This window comes from Ambystoma mexicanum, chromosome 1p, assembly GCF_040938575.1.
Source record: "Ambystoma mexicanum isolate Mex_15411 chromosome 1p, UKY_AmexF1_1, whole genome shotgun sequence".
Lineage (NCBI taxonomy): Eukaryota > Metazoa > Chordata > Amphibia > Caudata > Ambystomatidae > Ambystoma > Ambystoma mexicanum.
Window position 1 is genome coordinate 1,029,854,813 of NC_090921.1, and position 14,288 is coordinate 1,029,869,100.

The 14,288-nt window shown below is 45.8% G+C and overlaps 1 protein-coding gene across 1 annotated transcript in view; it reads left to right on the forward strand.

Annotated features, from left to right (window-relative positions):
• Positions 1 to 1,206: 1,206 nt before the first annotated feature.
• The window catches only part of LOC138447663 (chymotrypsin-like protease CTRL-1), a 29,116-nt gene continuing 16,034 nt past the window's right edge, over positions 1,207 to 14,288 (forward strand). Inside the window, exons 1-2 of the mRNA XM_069603908.1 lie at positions 1,207 to 1,284; positions 8,140 to 8,243. Of these exons, the coding sequence (XP_069460009.1) occupies positions 1,233 to 1,284; positions 8,140 to 8,243 (156 nt within the window). The 5' untranslated portion in view covers positions 1,207 to 1,232. The remainder of the gene's footprint in view (positions 1,285 to 8,139; positions 8,244 to 14,288) is intronic.

Consider the following 14,288-nt stretch of genomic DNA (forward strand, 5'->3'; position numbering starts at 1 on the left):
TAATAACCGAAAAGCTGCAGTACTTTGCCTTGAATGGTAAATGCAAATGCCATATTCTGGGTCATTCTGGATGGCACTTTACGAACCCAATGCTTAAAGACTTTCTCAGAGCAGACAGAGCAGTGTGTCGCTGGTACAACGGAAGCTTTGTGCTTACCATTCTTTCTGCTCAAAATCGTGATTTTCCGGGCTTTGTATAATATATACACCACTCTACGACTCTTGGCGTTTTGGTTTCCGTTTATACGTATTTAGAGTGACTGGCATCTTGCCAGGCAGTCAGGCCGGCGTGTTGCGTCAGGGGACATCTGTTAGTGCCAACAGATACGTGTCATCATGCTGGCCTTATAAAATCCTATGCCTTCTGGCATCTGGAGTGCAGCCTGGCTGCGCCACTGAGAAGCCAGGCGGGCAGGACCTACAGCATTGAGATGTAATCGCAAACGAGATCAGGAAAGAGGGGTTTTGCAGCAGAGGAATGACAATAGAAAGAGGACTTTCTTTGTAGACAGGACGTAGGCCCTAATTACAGATATGCTAGTAATGCTGAACAGTAGAGGTGTTTTAAATAAAAAATTAAAATTACAGGTTGGGATGGCATGGGATATTTATGTCATGGAGTAAACATGGGTAATTTACCCCATTTAGTTCTAAGTACGTACCCCATGTACGCAGTGAGTCCCAGTCTGCGATCAGAGATGCCATTTTAAAAATGGGTGGTGGCATATAAATTGCTGCTTGTTTTGACCGTTTCCGCCATACTTGTAATGGGGCTCTTCATTTTATAAGTGCTGAAGTCGAAGGCATGTAACTGCAGCGGGGGAGCGCTGGCAGTCATGCCGCGAGAAATGGCAGCTTGCGGTATGTGCTATTGGCGGCTGTGGGTGGCAACATGCCCAATGGCAAGGTAACACGTCAGACTATCACATCGTGGGAAAGTGGCATTTGCTCTTTGCGCCTCTTTTAAAACACCTGTTCTCGTCTCTGGCTTATCTATGCTTGCCCGTGCGGTGGGTTGCACCAGTATTGACATGTTAACAGATAAACTATGCAAAATTCAGCTGATGGCCCCTTGACCTTCACAAGCAGTGAGAAAACAAAGATCAGGAACACATGCATAAGAATTGACCTCTCCAGCCTATGCAAATAAACTGCAAGGTTGCAGGCCAGCGCTATAAGGAGGGAGATTTGGCAGAGGCCAGGTACCAGTCTTCCTCAGAGTGCGCGCAGACATGGCCGCCCTCTTGACTCTCTGCGGCTTGGCCCTACTCGGCAGCGCCTATGGTAAGTTTGCATTGCTGGTAGGAATGGGTGGAAAATGAACCATTTTAAGGTCCAACTATGTCCTTCTCTTCGCTAAAGCGGCACTAGCTTCTGCCTGTAAAAGAAGGTGTGCTTCTCTGTTGTTTCAGATCTGATTCTATGGGTCTCCAGTCAGAAAATCGCCTGGAGACTGGCTGCCAGGGGGCGACCTTTCCCCAAAAATGCACCCTCATTAAAATCATACACTCTCCCCAAAACTTCTATGATGGGCGTTTATAATACAACATTAAAGCCCTCTTAGAATATTTGGGGAAAGTAGGGGTCAGGAAAAAAAGTCGCCTACCCAGTGACTTTTTCCAGGCGACATTATCGCATGGAACCATGTAATGTCAATGCCAGATTTCAGCAACCCAGGGGCCAGCCACACCAATGGGATTCTGGAAAATGGAAGGAAGGAAAAGTAGGCAGCGAAAAAAAGTGGAAAGACAAGTTAATGTGTCTGTGAAGTGGAGTGACAGGAGAAGCTAAAGTAGACTGATCAAGATAGCTTTTAGTTTCACAAAACATGTACCAGCAGGGGCGTTGCCAGGGGGGGCTAAGGGGGCTATAGCCCCTGATCTTTTGGTTGTAGCCCCGGATAGAATCTCAGGAGCTACAGCCAAAAGTCTAGCTAGCCCCCAGTCCCAACAGTTCCGACATCAGCTTAGCCCCGGGTCTTTTCCAGACCTAGCAACTCCCCTGTGTACCAGCATGGACTTCAGCTGTAATATCAGGGGTGTTCCTGCCTGATACTATCCCAAGAGCTATACTTGCACATGAACGGGTTCAGAGCAACGGGCTGTACTAATGGTCCATGGTCCCCTACTCAGTGTAAACGTGAAGAAGAGTAGGTGCGTAGTAGGGGCATATGGCTGAAAATAGAATTCTGGATATAAAGGGTTTGCAGGGTATTTTGAACATTGCTCACTTCTGCTGCTTCTCCCAGCCACATTCATGCCACCCATTGAGGGAGAAATCAGTTCATCCTATGATAAAAAACATAGGAAAACAATATCAAGCCGCCAGGACCCCGCCACCCGGCCAACGACTAAGAAAACCAAAATGCAGATGTGTAAGCCTTCCGGATCCAAACAGGGTTTGCAGTTCGGGAAATGAGGTTTAGAGTTCCCCAAAACACTGAAATCATTTGCTTTTTGTAAAGAAAAGATCTGAAAATGTTTGTGTGCAACTCCCCCACACCAGGCTGTGGCTTGTAATTGCCTTAACCTGCTGGAACATCAGTGCCTCCTATGCCTCTGAGCTGTACGTATGCACAGCTTGTGACAGAGCGAGGCAATTGGTCCTCAGAGGCTATGGAGTATGAGTCTGTCTCACTGGAAGAATCTGCCTCTTTTGAGAGTGCATGTCAGACACAACCTGCCTGCATTGAGACCTTGTGGCAGAGGCAGGCCTTAGGCAGTGAGAGTATATGCTAGAGAGAGACATGTGATTGAGTGAGGCTCACATATACGGAGTGTATGATATGAAGACAAAGGGCCTCATTACGAGTATGGCAGTGCGGGGGAAAAAGTGGTGGTAACGGAATTACTGCTACTTTTTCCACTCTGCCATACTATGAGTTTGGTCCTGGAGTGGGGGATTTACCATCAAGTTGGAGGTAAATACTCCCATTGACAAATCAGCAAAATTGGGCAAATTACCGCTGCAATAATTCTGACGGCGGTAATTCCACCGAAATTCCAATGGACTCCCAATGATTGGGGACTAGCACCCCACCACCACTTGTGACCTGGTGATAAATCCGCCAGATCAAGTGGCAGTAACGGTAATTCTGTTGAGCGGTATTCCGTCAGATATACTGCCTTCTAAAGTCTCACATTCTAGCATATGGCTAGAGAGGGTCAGATTGTGCTCCTAGCAAATGGCATATGGATGCAGTCCGTATTCAGGCGTTATACAGACACAGACACGCTCAGTTTAAATGCTTTGGAGCGGGCAATGAAGACGTAAATGTGAGGAGTAATGAATGCATTTACACCTCCCATTTCCCTGCAGGGACAAGGTGGAGGAGATGCACGGATCGCCAACGAGATCTCCGCCGCGCTCATCTCCTCGTCTCGTGTGAGCACTTCCATTAACACTAATTGGTTCCTATGGCCTCCGCCTCGGTTTTCTACCTGGATCGGTAAGAATCCATGAATATATTTGCAGGCCGCGTTTGCATTTCCAAGAGACTGAGTGGAAAATGGAAGAGTAAAAGAGAGTGGACCTTTGAAACTGAATGGAGGGGACTCCAGTCTCTGCCCCTTTTGATAAGATGTAGCTGTCAGTTTTGAGAGTGCGTCATACAGCCAACCTGTCTGTATTAAGGCACAGGGAGACAGCAAAGTTTCAAGAGTTTATTCTGTAGCTAGGCTGCCTGAGGTCTTAGGAAAGCTAACAATTGTAAGCGCTTTGCAGAGAGAATCAGTGCAGAGCCAAAGAATATGGTAGAGGCAGTCAGTATTTGGTGCATATAGGATGGACAGGAGGTCCATATGCGTGGTATATACGGTAGAGACGCGCTGTCAGTATTAAGAGGCCACTATAGAGGGAAACAAGCAGTATTGAAGACTGGTGCAACTCTCCACTGTAGATGCCCTGGGCTGCCTGTCGTCTTCTGTAGAAGGGATGCAGGATGAGGCAAAAAGTAGCTAATCTCCAGAAAATGCACTCCACCGCTGAGGGTATAAAAACTGTCTCCATGACTGTAAACGTGCTACTTCTATGCTGCACCGGAGGGACTATGCCATGTCCTTAGGGTTAAAACTCTTGTTTCAAGCGGAACACAGCGTACCAACAGGTGTGTGGGGGAGCTACCCGCTTAGATAATTTCCACAATGCTAATATCAAGACCAGGTGTGCCTCCATGTGACTGGCCATCATTTGCTATGCTCATTATGACATCATGTGGTAGATTGAATACACCCAAAGTGGGATATTAGCATGAAATGTATCCCTGTCCTATACAAATACACTGCATATAAAACTACTGACTGAAAATCAAATGTCAACTGCATCAGCACAGAGAATATCCTCCAGAAAAGAATAGATTTGGGACAATAGCTGCTAAGCGGAGTACATACATTTGTGACACATCAATGGCGCCCATAGAATTCATAAACAAAGTAGCCAATACATCACAGTGTCAAAAAGCGGATTGCCTTGAGAAAGTTCCTGGGAGCGAAACACGTGTCGGCACGTATCCCTAAGGGTACTGCTGTTCAGCAGTGTTTCCACACATAATTGTTGTCAAATCACATTTTCCAATGGAAGTGCAGCATAGGGAATTATTGACGGATGAGCAAGAATCATGGAGAATGGATTTTTAAATAAACCTCTTAGGGTCACATCTACCTAACAATATGGAATATTGAATCGGGCGTAGTCACGAAGAGTGTAGTAAACATTTGCAAACATGATGGGCAGATATATTATCCCAAATAGGAGTCAATATTGAAACATTCTCGGGACTTTAAAAATTAAGTAACGACAATCGGAACTGTACGAATAAACCCAAAATTGAAGTTTGAAGTTGAAGTTTGTACAGGCATGTAACAAATCATTGAATATTGTATCCTGTACCGCCCGGGGATGCTTACGCACTCATTTTAGGAGTGGCAATCACTGAGGGTGAGACGGCAGTTCGTTTTTCAGTAAGGCAGAGCGCATGTTTTGAATATCATGGGTTCTTCCTGGGCTGGCTCCCAAATACTGTCCCCCGGCTCCTCTCATGTGAAAAGCTGTTCCATTTAGACGCCAACAATTACTCTGTGCCCCGCCAAAAGGAAATTGTGTGCTCCATCTCGCATACTCGCCCCAATGACACTCTATTCCTCTTTCCATGAGCTCAGCAGCACTTTGAACCTGCGTCTCAATTTGTAACGTGGAGACATTTTCGGGGACTGGTATAAAACACAAAATCCGTAGAAGCTGAGAAGTCGGATTCATCAATAGGAAAATATAGATCCAAAAATACAAATCCGACGATTCAAGGAAAGCAGCAGTGGGTCCACCGGTTGTATACTAATTGACCTTTTCAGAACTGACCTCGCGAGAACTGACCTAATTTAGAAGGTCAATTAGGACATATATGCAGAGGGGAACCCCCCGCAGCCCCTCACCCAAACCAATAACTCCCACAACATCCCACCCAATCCCCTTATAGTATTTATAATTCAAACCAACCCAATACATATATAAAATAACTAAAATAATATAAAGGTCAATTGTGCAGAAGGTCAATTAGGACCACTATAATTAGGTCAACTGTGCAAAAGGTCAATTGTAAAAGGTCAATTTGGGTAATACCGGTCCACCAAGCCTACTCCTACTGCGCAATTTTGTTGCGCTGGGTGGACTGATTGTGGGCATTTTAAATAGTGGCTGAAAAAACTCATCCTTTAAAGACATACATGTGTAGGGATTTGTGTATCTTCTGTGGCACCGCATCATGCATTGGACATTTGCACAAGGAAGAATTGTCAATGCATGCAGGCAATGCAGTTGACCGAAGCACCTCAGGAGATCTGTAGAGCAGCCTGTCTACTGGAGGAAGGCTGTGCTTTTTGGGATCCTTTGAGATTTTGGATCAGTTCCCTATGTTGGCCCCTAGACCGGATAATACGGTAACAAATCCAGGCTGTGTTTGTTAACCCAGAGCCTTGTGTTATTGGGACAGTCATGATATCACGTGTCTCAGGGCCTGTTAGATCCAGGTTCTGGACTCTAAATAGCCAGCTTTGCCCCCCACTGGAGGTTCTAATGCTAACCTAACATGGCTAACAACGAAGGTAGCCGTGGGAGAATGTGCTTGGCAATTTGGAGTGAGCATCGAATAGGCCGAATGTTAGGAAGGAGACAGCTGCCCTTGTCACAGTGCTTGGGGTCCTCAGCTGACCCACTCTTTAAAATACCAATGTTGGAATTAAGCATTGTAGACTGACCCGCCAGGCTACACCGGATGTTAAAGTTCAGAAACCCGCAAGAAGGCTTAAGGACATTGAAAATGGAGGAGACCTATGAAGCAAGCAGTAAGTACCTCGCCTCACAATGCCACCATTTTCTGCAGCACACTACCTTCCTCATCTGCCATGCACCTCTTGGCCTCACAACTCCCCACAGAGCCTCCAGTCATCGCTCCACAGAACACTGGATCAAAACACTTTTCGGATGCCGTTCAGAATGACCAATGCTGCAGCCCTCTTCCGAGCCCGCCACCTCTCCCTACCCTTACACCACTGTCCTTCACCTTACCAGGCCAGGACAAACCCGGGGGTGCTAAGAGGAAGGACAAAAAAAGATAAAAACAGAGGTTATGCCTAGTGCGCGATCCGTGCATGAATTATTTGAGAAGAAGAGATAGCCGCCATGGAAATGAGTTGGGGCTCCATGCGGAACTCATCTTCCATTTCCATGGCAACTGCAGGGGAGGTGCCGAAGTGCATAGTGAGGATGGCGTAGAGAGCAGGGGAACTGGTGCGCGCGGTTGTGGGACCTGAAGTGGAGGGTGGAGTAAGCCAGCAATGTGGCTGGGGGCCTCCAGGCAAGGCCAACAATGGTAAGCCAGGGAAATGCAGTGCTGACCAGCCGAGTGGAATGTCCACCTTTACCAGGAAATGAAGCCCTTATTCTATCCATGCCAATTGGCCAGTTACTACCCTTGGGTGCTAATGTGAACAATTAAAAAGAAACAGGAAAGAGGAGGACAGAGAAAGAGAAAAAAAACAGTAGAGGAATGGACAGGGCAAAATGGGGGTGCCCCTTTTACTCATATTAAAAGAAAATTGCTAAAAAATGGTCTTAAAAGCACTGCTAACCATTGGACTCATTCAAGTAAATTCGTAATGTTACCATTAACGTCTGCCGGTCAGGCTTCACCTCGCGATAGGTGATGGAAGCAGTGCAGGAAATGGGCCGTAACAAGACGGAGCAGCGCTCCAGCAAAACATTTCTTGCCAGAGTGCCGCTCTGTCCCAGACACACACACTCTGGCAGATCCTGTGCCTCATTGAGCAGACCTGCTTTCAAAAGTCTCAAAGCAGTCTACTCATTGGGCCTCGTTACGAGGTTGGAGGCAGCCATAAAGCTATTAGCTCCATGGCTGCCTCCAAAACCCTTCGGGCTCAATGGGAATGGGGAAGGCGCTAATAACGGTATTGCAAATTGCCGTACTGTTATTAGCTCTAGAGTCCCTTTGCGGGTCCCGTCCTTAACTCCTGCAAAAACCAGGCATTAAGGAAGGACCCGCAAAGGGAACTCGTAGTAGAGAGGTAAGGGATTAGGCCCATTGTATTGCAGAGTGCTCATGCACAACCTCTTCTTCGAGTGTAGAAAACAAAAAATGGCAAAGCCTCACATACAGTTTAGCTGCTGTTCAAACTGATATATATGTCCAGCATTTTACAGACCTCTCTTTATTAGGGTGAGTATTTTGACCAATCAAAACAGAAGTGTCCTTTATTTGCTTAAAAGGTTTTCTTAATGAATCACTATAAGACATGTTTAACATTTATCATTTTGGACATTATGTTGTTCCCATAATACTCTTTGTTTTTATGCAAATTGCCAGGATTGGGTTTTATATAGAAATACTGTGTTGCACAATCTGGCCGGGGGCCATGCCCCTTGTCCCCGCTCCCTCTTTTCCAAAGCCCCACCCCTGCTAAGAATTGATGGTTCCCGCAATAAATGTTTTCCATTTCCACCACTGGATGAAAGCTTTCCTTTCTAGTCCATATGTTGTCCCTGATCATCGTTATTTCTATACCCTTCTTGTCAGTGTGTGTTACGATTGCACATACACTATTATGAACGCATTTTATTCTTTCTTTGCAGGGTGCGGCGTCCCAGCCATCTCACCATCCATTAGCAACTATAACAGAATAGTGAACGGCGAGAATGCAGTGTCCGGCTCATGGCCCTGGCAGGTGTCCCTTCAGGTAATACCCTCTTACTGCCCCATGGGGGACTAAAGCAGGAGTTACTGAGAGAAACATTGCTGCACTTATTTTACTGCCCCAGAGTGATCTAAAGCAGGGTTCAGAAAGGGGTGTTCAACAACTCACCGGATCTGGACCCTATTAACCCTGATATCCGATCTGGATGCAAAACCCGGGATGGCACTGTACGCATGTTTTGTGCACTACACGGCTGCGTTCGACAGAGTCGACAGGGCCAAATTATGGCCCATGATAGAAAAATGGGAGATAGAGCCTTTGTTGCTTTACTTCATAAAAGCCCTTTATGGGGATACATTGGTGAGAATTAGGTTGTCACAGGATGGGGCCCTCTCGGAAAGCATTCCTACCCGAAAGGGGCTGAAACAGGGCTGTGCATTAGCTCCTCTGTTCTTCAACTTATACCTCTCCATGTTGGCTAGAAGACTGGCGGCAGCTCACAATACTCCCCACCAATATGGTAACAAAGGCCTGACGTGTATTGCATATGCGGACGACGTTGTGATCCTTGATAGAACTAAAGTTTGGCTACAAAATTATTTGACGACATTAAATCTTTTTTCACAATAACTGTTTCTTAAGCCCAATATTAGTAAAACCAAAATCTTAATATTTGGGAATTCTAGTGCTGCCAGGAAGAACACACAATAGTGGTTGGGAGGAGAAAGAATCAACACCACCAACATCTATCGGTATTTGGGAATTAATATCATGATAAAATCTATGACAACCTCTATTTTACAGGAAGTAACAAAAACATGGGGGAAATGGCTAGCCCTAAAGAAAATCATTGCTGGCCAAGGTGGCAGGAATATAGAAGCTAAGCTTTTAGCCTATAAAATCTCAATAGTGCCTCCAATTATGTATGCCCTAGAAACTTTCCCTTTTAAATGGGGTGCGCCTATTGAGAAGCTGGAAGGGAAGATCTTGCAATCAATGTTGAGCCTCCCCCCTGGCTGACCTGTGCAGGCCGTTAGACTTGAGTTGGGCCTCGCCTCCATAGCCATGCGCTGGTCACTGGCTTCATGTAAGCTGTGGGCCAAGATAAAGTTTGATCTAGCAGGTCCTGATAGTCTACTGGTGCATAAATGATATGTATAAAATTGGCCTTACTCAAACACCAAAGACCTGGCTGGATTATAATCTGGCAAAAATTCCTGAAAAGGCCAGGAATAATGACATAGACTCCGCATTGACACACCTTGCTACTGTGAGTAAATATAGAGAATATGCCAATCAGGCATTTGATAGAAATAGCCATTGCCTGTACCTGACTAGGAAACAATATCCTAAAATGACCAGGTTCATCCTTTCACTCAGACTTCAAACTATCAAGGTGTTGGAAAATACCGGTGCATGGAAGGCCATCCCTCGAGAACAAAGGAAATGCAGACTATGCGGGAGACACCTTGAAACTGCTAGACATCTCTTAACTCAATGTGACGTATTAGAGGCAGAATACAAACTAGGGTATGAAAACCATTGTAATCCGAACATGGACGTGTTTTGGAGTGAGTTGTTTGCCACTAGGTCATCGGTACTAAATCACACAGCATTTTATGTGTGGGAGCTAATCACTAAAAGAGTAGCTGAAATAGAGGAAGAATAGGGATTTTAAGACAGCTGCACTTTGGAAATGTATGTATGTAACTGCTTTCTATCAATCATGACGAAAGGTTAAATGAGATAACACATTTTTACATGATTTTATGTAAGCATTTTAAAAATGATGGAAATGTAAAATGTTTTATATAATTGTAAATTGATTTTATATGTCAGTGTGAAAAAGATGCACGTCATCTAATAACACACTATAGACGGAATAAAATAAATAAATAAATAAAGCAGGGAAGAGGGGGATTACTGAGAGAATCCACGAGGGGGATAGCTCAGGAGCAACACGTTTGTCTTGGAAACAAGACAACGCTGCCCAACTCGGGTCTGAATCCCGATCCCACGCGTAAAAAAGAACAATCTATACGTTTTTTATTTAAAAATGTTATTGCTTATAGTGCAAACCAAGCTCAAGACCAGCGGAATGCTTTACATTAGGCCCGGGCAAGCATTGGGTTTGGAATTGTATACAGTAGCACAGAACTATTGGTGAATGGAGGGCAGGGTTTTCATTTGTCCATCAAGTATTGTTAAAAGAACTACGTTTTTAGTGTTTTGTGGGACTGGAGGATGGTTGGGGCATTTTGAACCTCAGTTGAGATCGAGTTTGAGATGGTGCAGTCATGGCAGGAGACAAACTGTTTGCGAGTCTTCTCTTTACGTGCTGGTTTAGACAACAACCTTCTGATAGTTGTGCTACATGAGGTGCGAGAGCCTCCCGAGGTGTGGAGTTTATCTGCCAAGTATGCTGGTGTTCCGTTTGACACTGCTTTGTAGGTGATACATGCAGTTTTGAATATGATCCTGACAGGGAGGTGGGGCAGTGAAGCTTGCACAGTGTAGGAGAAATTTGTGGAAGCCTGTTATGTGATGGACTGTGGCTTAGTGGGCCACAGTCCAGCCAAGTGCGGCGCTGGAAGCCCAGTAAGGAGGGTGTTTCCTCTGTCGATGTGTGAGATCACAAGGGCTTGGACCACCGGGCGAAGTCATGCAGGGGCTGAAGGATTTCATTTTCCGGAGAGTGGCCATGTGGTTTTTGTTTTTTTTAGCTACGTGCTTTTGGAAGGAAAGGCTACTATGGACAATGAGGCACAGGGATTTTGCTGAATTTGACAGTTTTGCAAATCGTCCAGCAATGGTTGCAAAAGTAGTTGTTTGGCAGGGGAGACTGATGAAGACCAATTTGTCCATGTAAGTGCTCGGTTTAAGGTATGTTTTGGATGTTTGGATTGCAGCCAGACATTGACACAGGCGAGCAATACCCTGGGGGTCACTGACCATAAGGTAGAGCTGAGTGGCATCAGCATACGGATGGATGGCAATGTTGGGGTCATTCAAGGATTCAATGTATAGATTGAAGACTATTGGGGAGAGAATGGAACCTTGAGGGTCCTCACATGTAACTGGGAGTCCTATGGAGCTTAATGAGGTCATCTGTATGGCCCGGTGTCTTATGGATTGGTAGGGGTACAGATCCCATTAAGCTCATTCTGTCCATAAGGAGGGCGTGAAGTGTTATTGATTGAATGTGTCCAAGCAGCTGAGAGGGCTGAAAGCACTAAGAGGCACGCGTCCCCTGTGTCAGTGATTTGCAGGGCATAGTCCAGCACGTGGATGATTGCCATCTCAGTGCTGCATTTGGGGAGGATGCCAGACTGACAATCGTGGAGGAAGGCAAACTGGTTGATTTTGGGAAGTTGTAGGGTTGCAACTACACTGTTAAACTTCCAAATGAATGGGAGGTTTGTGATGGACCTGTTTTTGGCTAGGTCTTCTGGGTCAAGCAAGAGTTTTTTGAGAAGGGGTCAGCGGCCTGAGAGGAATAACAGCAAAAGTGTAGCTCCATGTGGTTTTGAAGCTTTGGTGAGACCTTTCATCTCATTAAATTTGCTAATGAAGCAGTTATTTGTTCCGTCAAATTTCTCTTGTGAAGCTTGCACCTTGGGGACAGGAGTGGGGCTGGTGCAGCGCTGCTCTACTTCGAATAAGGATTTGTTCCTGTTAGAGGTTTCCTCAATGGTGGAGATGTATTAAGCCTTTGTGGCCTCAGAGATCTTGTGACTGCATTGGGATTGTAGTGATTTGAGGGGCCATAGATCCTCTCGGCTGTCGTCCTTGCACCATCGCTTTTCAAGGGATCTGAATGAGCAGTTGTTTGCAGCGAGCTCTGTTGTGTACCAGGGTGCGGACAGTTCGAATTTGGCATGAACAGACTTTAGGAGCCTGTGGGAAGCCACTAGTTCTCTGGAAAAGTGGTTTAATGTATACTTAAGGCCTGAGGTATTCCCTGAGGTGGGGAACGTTGCAAAGGTTGTCTCTGGTGTGTTTAGCAGGATATTCTTGAAGGAGCAGTGCTCAATCACAGGGTGTTTAGCCAACACTTTGTGGGGCAGCTTTGGGTGTGATAGGGGGAATGCATTGTGGTCGGTCCAGTCAAGAGGGCGCGATCCAAGTACAGGAGGAGCAGGGAGGAGCTGAAGACGTGGTTGAGCGTCTGGCCTTTGACATTCGTTGTTTAGAGTATGATTTGCTGAAGGTCCATTGTGTCGGTCAAGGAGAATTGAGTGTCATGTAGGTGTTTTGCTGGTGGGCACTCAAGGACCTTGCCGTATCTGAGGAGGATGTTATTAGATTAAGAGATCGTTGCAGAGTACAGAAGTTTGGAGAGATCATCAATGGAGTTACCACTCCCATGGATCACCCTGCAAGCAAGGTGGAATGCAATCAAGTTGTTGCTCAAGATGGGAACTGGCTTGAGAGGGATTTGACGGAGCTGTGTGCGGGGGTCGAGATTACCGTTCAGGGCCAGTCGATCTCATGGATGACTGCTATCCCATCTCTGAATAATAAGACCTTCAGTTCAATGGAGTAGATGCTGTATGCAGGGCTGTCAGGCCGTGCCATATATTCTTCACTCGCTGCCTGGAACCACTGACCCATGTGTAGTGAATGTCAGAAATGAGGATTAGAGGTGAAACAAGATGTTAGGTTACAAATGTTTACCACGCCTACTATGCATGGAATCATCACTTCTGAGCGAAACTCTGAGTGTGGGATTCTGTGGCTCCACTCGGATCCTCCTCTTCTGTCCCCTTGTGGATTAGGCTCATCATTTCACCCATCGGCTTAGAAGATAGTTTAGCAAGCGCACGCTCACTGTGCCTAGTTTTGGCTGAAGGCATATGGGAGGCATTTCCAAAGGTGGAGTGGCTGCCAGGCAGTTCTATACCAGGCCACATCCCTAGAAGTCATCCTTTCCTGAGACTGTACCCAGCGTATTGATCATGTGTTGGGGGATTCAGTGCATCTTCTCATGTGGATACTCCTTGGGATAGTCTAGTTGTCAATTGATCTGATTCTGCAGAGTCGCCTCATTTGGGAGCAAGCACCATATTTCACTGTCTATACCAAGGATCCATGCTCTGATCACAGTGAATATGTGTTTATTTATTTACTCATTCATTCTGCAATGCCCTATCAAAGCATCAGAAAAAAAACTAAAGACAAATCTTTTCTGATCTCCCTGCCGCACCCTCTCTTTCTACCAGGATGAGTCTTGACTTGAAGCAATTCACAGCTCCACCATAAAAGTCCAATCATTAATTCCAGCATTATCTCATTCTTTAAAGCAGATTGGGCAAGTAAGAAGGGGGGGCCAAAGCAAGCAGGAAGTACAAGGATGAATGAGGAGGTCCTTATAATGTGGTAGCCCTGGAACAAGAGCCCCTTTTTTGCCCTATTAAGCTTGAGTCCACTTTTCAAATTCCATGCATTTTGGTACCAAAGTCTGTTTCTAGGAAACACTGACCAGAAGACAGATCTGTATTTCAGCAGCAAGAGAACAAATGCAATGCTCGGACTTCTAGCCAACCCAATGAGTGCATGGGCAAGAACCCGAATCCTGGAAAATAGACATTGTGTGGGGTACAGAAGGCTCGGAAGAGTGTGGGAAGCCTGCAGAGTTTGCTAGCAATTCATTGTGGGGCTGCATGACTGCTTCGGGTTGTGTAGCGGTTTTCAGGAAATGAATCCGATGAAGCCTCGAGGCGCTTGGAAGATTTCTACGGACGCGTTTATTTAGATGTATACAACTGTGGCTGCAAGGGGGCGCTGCTGTGCCGAGAAAATGCACCTTGTTGTCATGTCTGTGCTTGTTTGGAGGAGGTGTGTTCATAGCAACATTTCTGTTCCATTTGACCAGGTTTCGACTCCACTTGCCTAGATCTTTGCTTTATTTGCCATATTTTGCTTTCACAGGGCTAGATTTTCATTTCAATTGGCCAGGTTTGGATTTGTGTCTGACAAGATTTCAATTTCAATTGGCTTAATATCAGCTTCAATTGGCCAGTTTTCGACTTCAATTTGCTCCATTTCTAGTGGCTTTGTCATGGCGGAAACTGGCTGGTGGCAGAC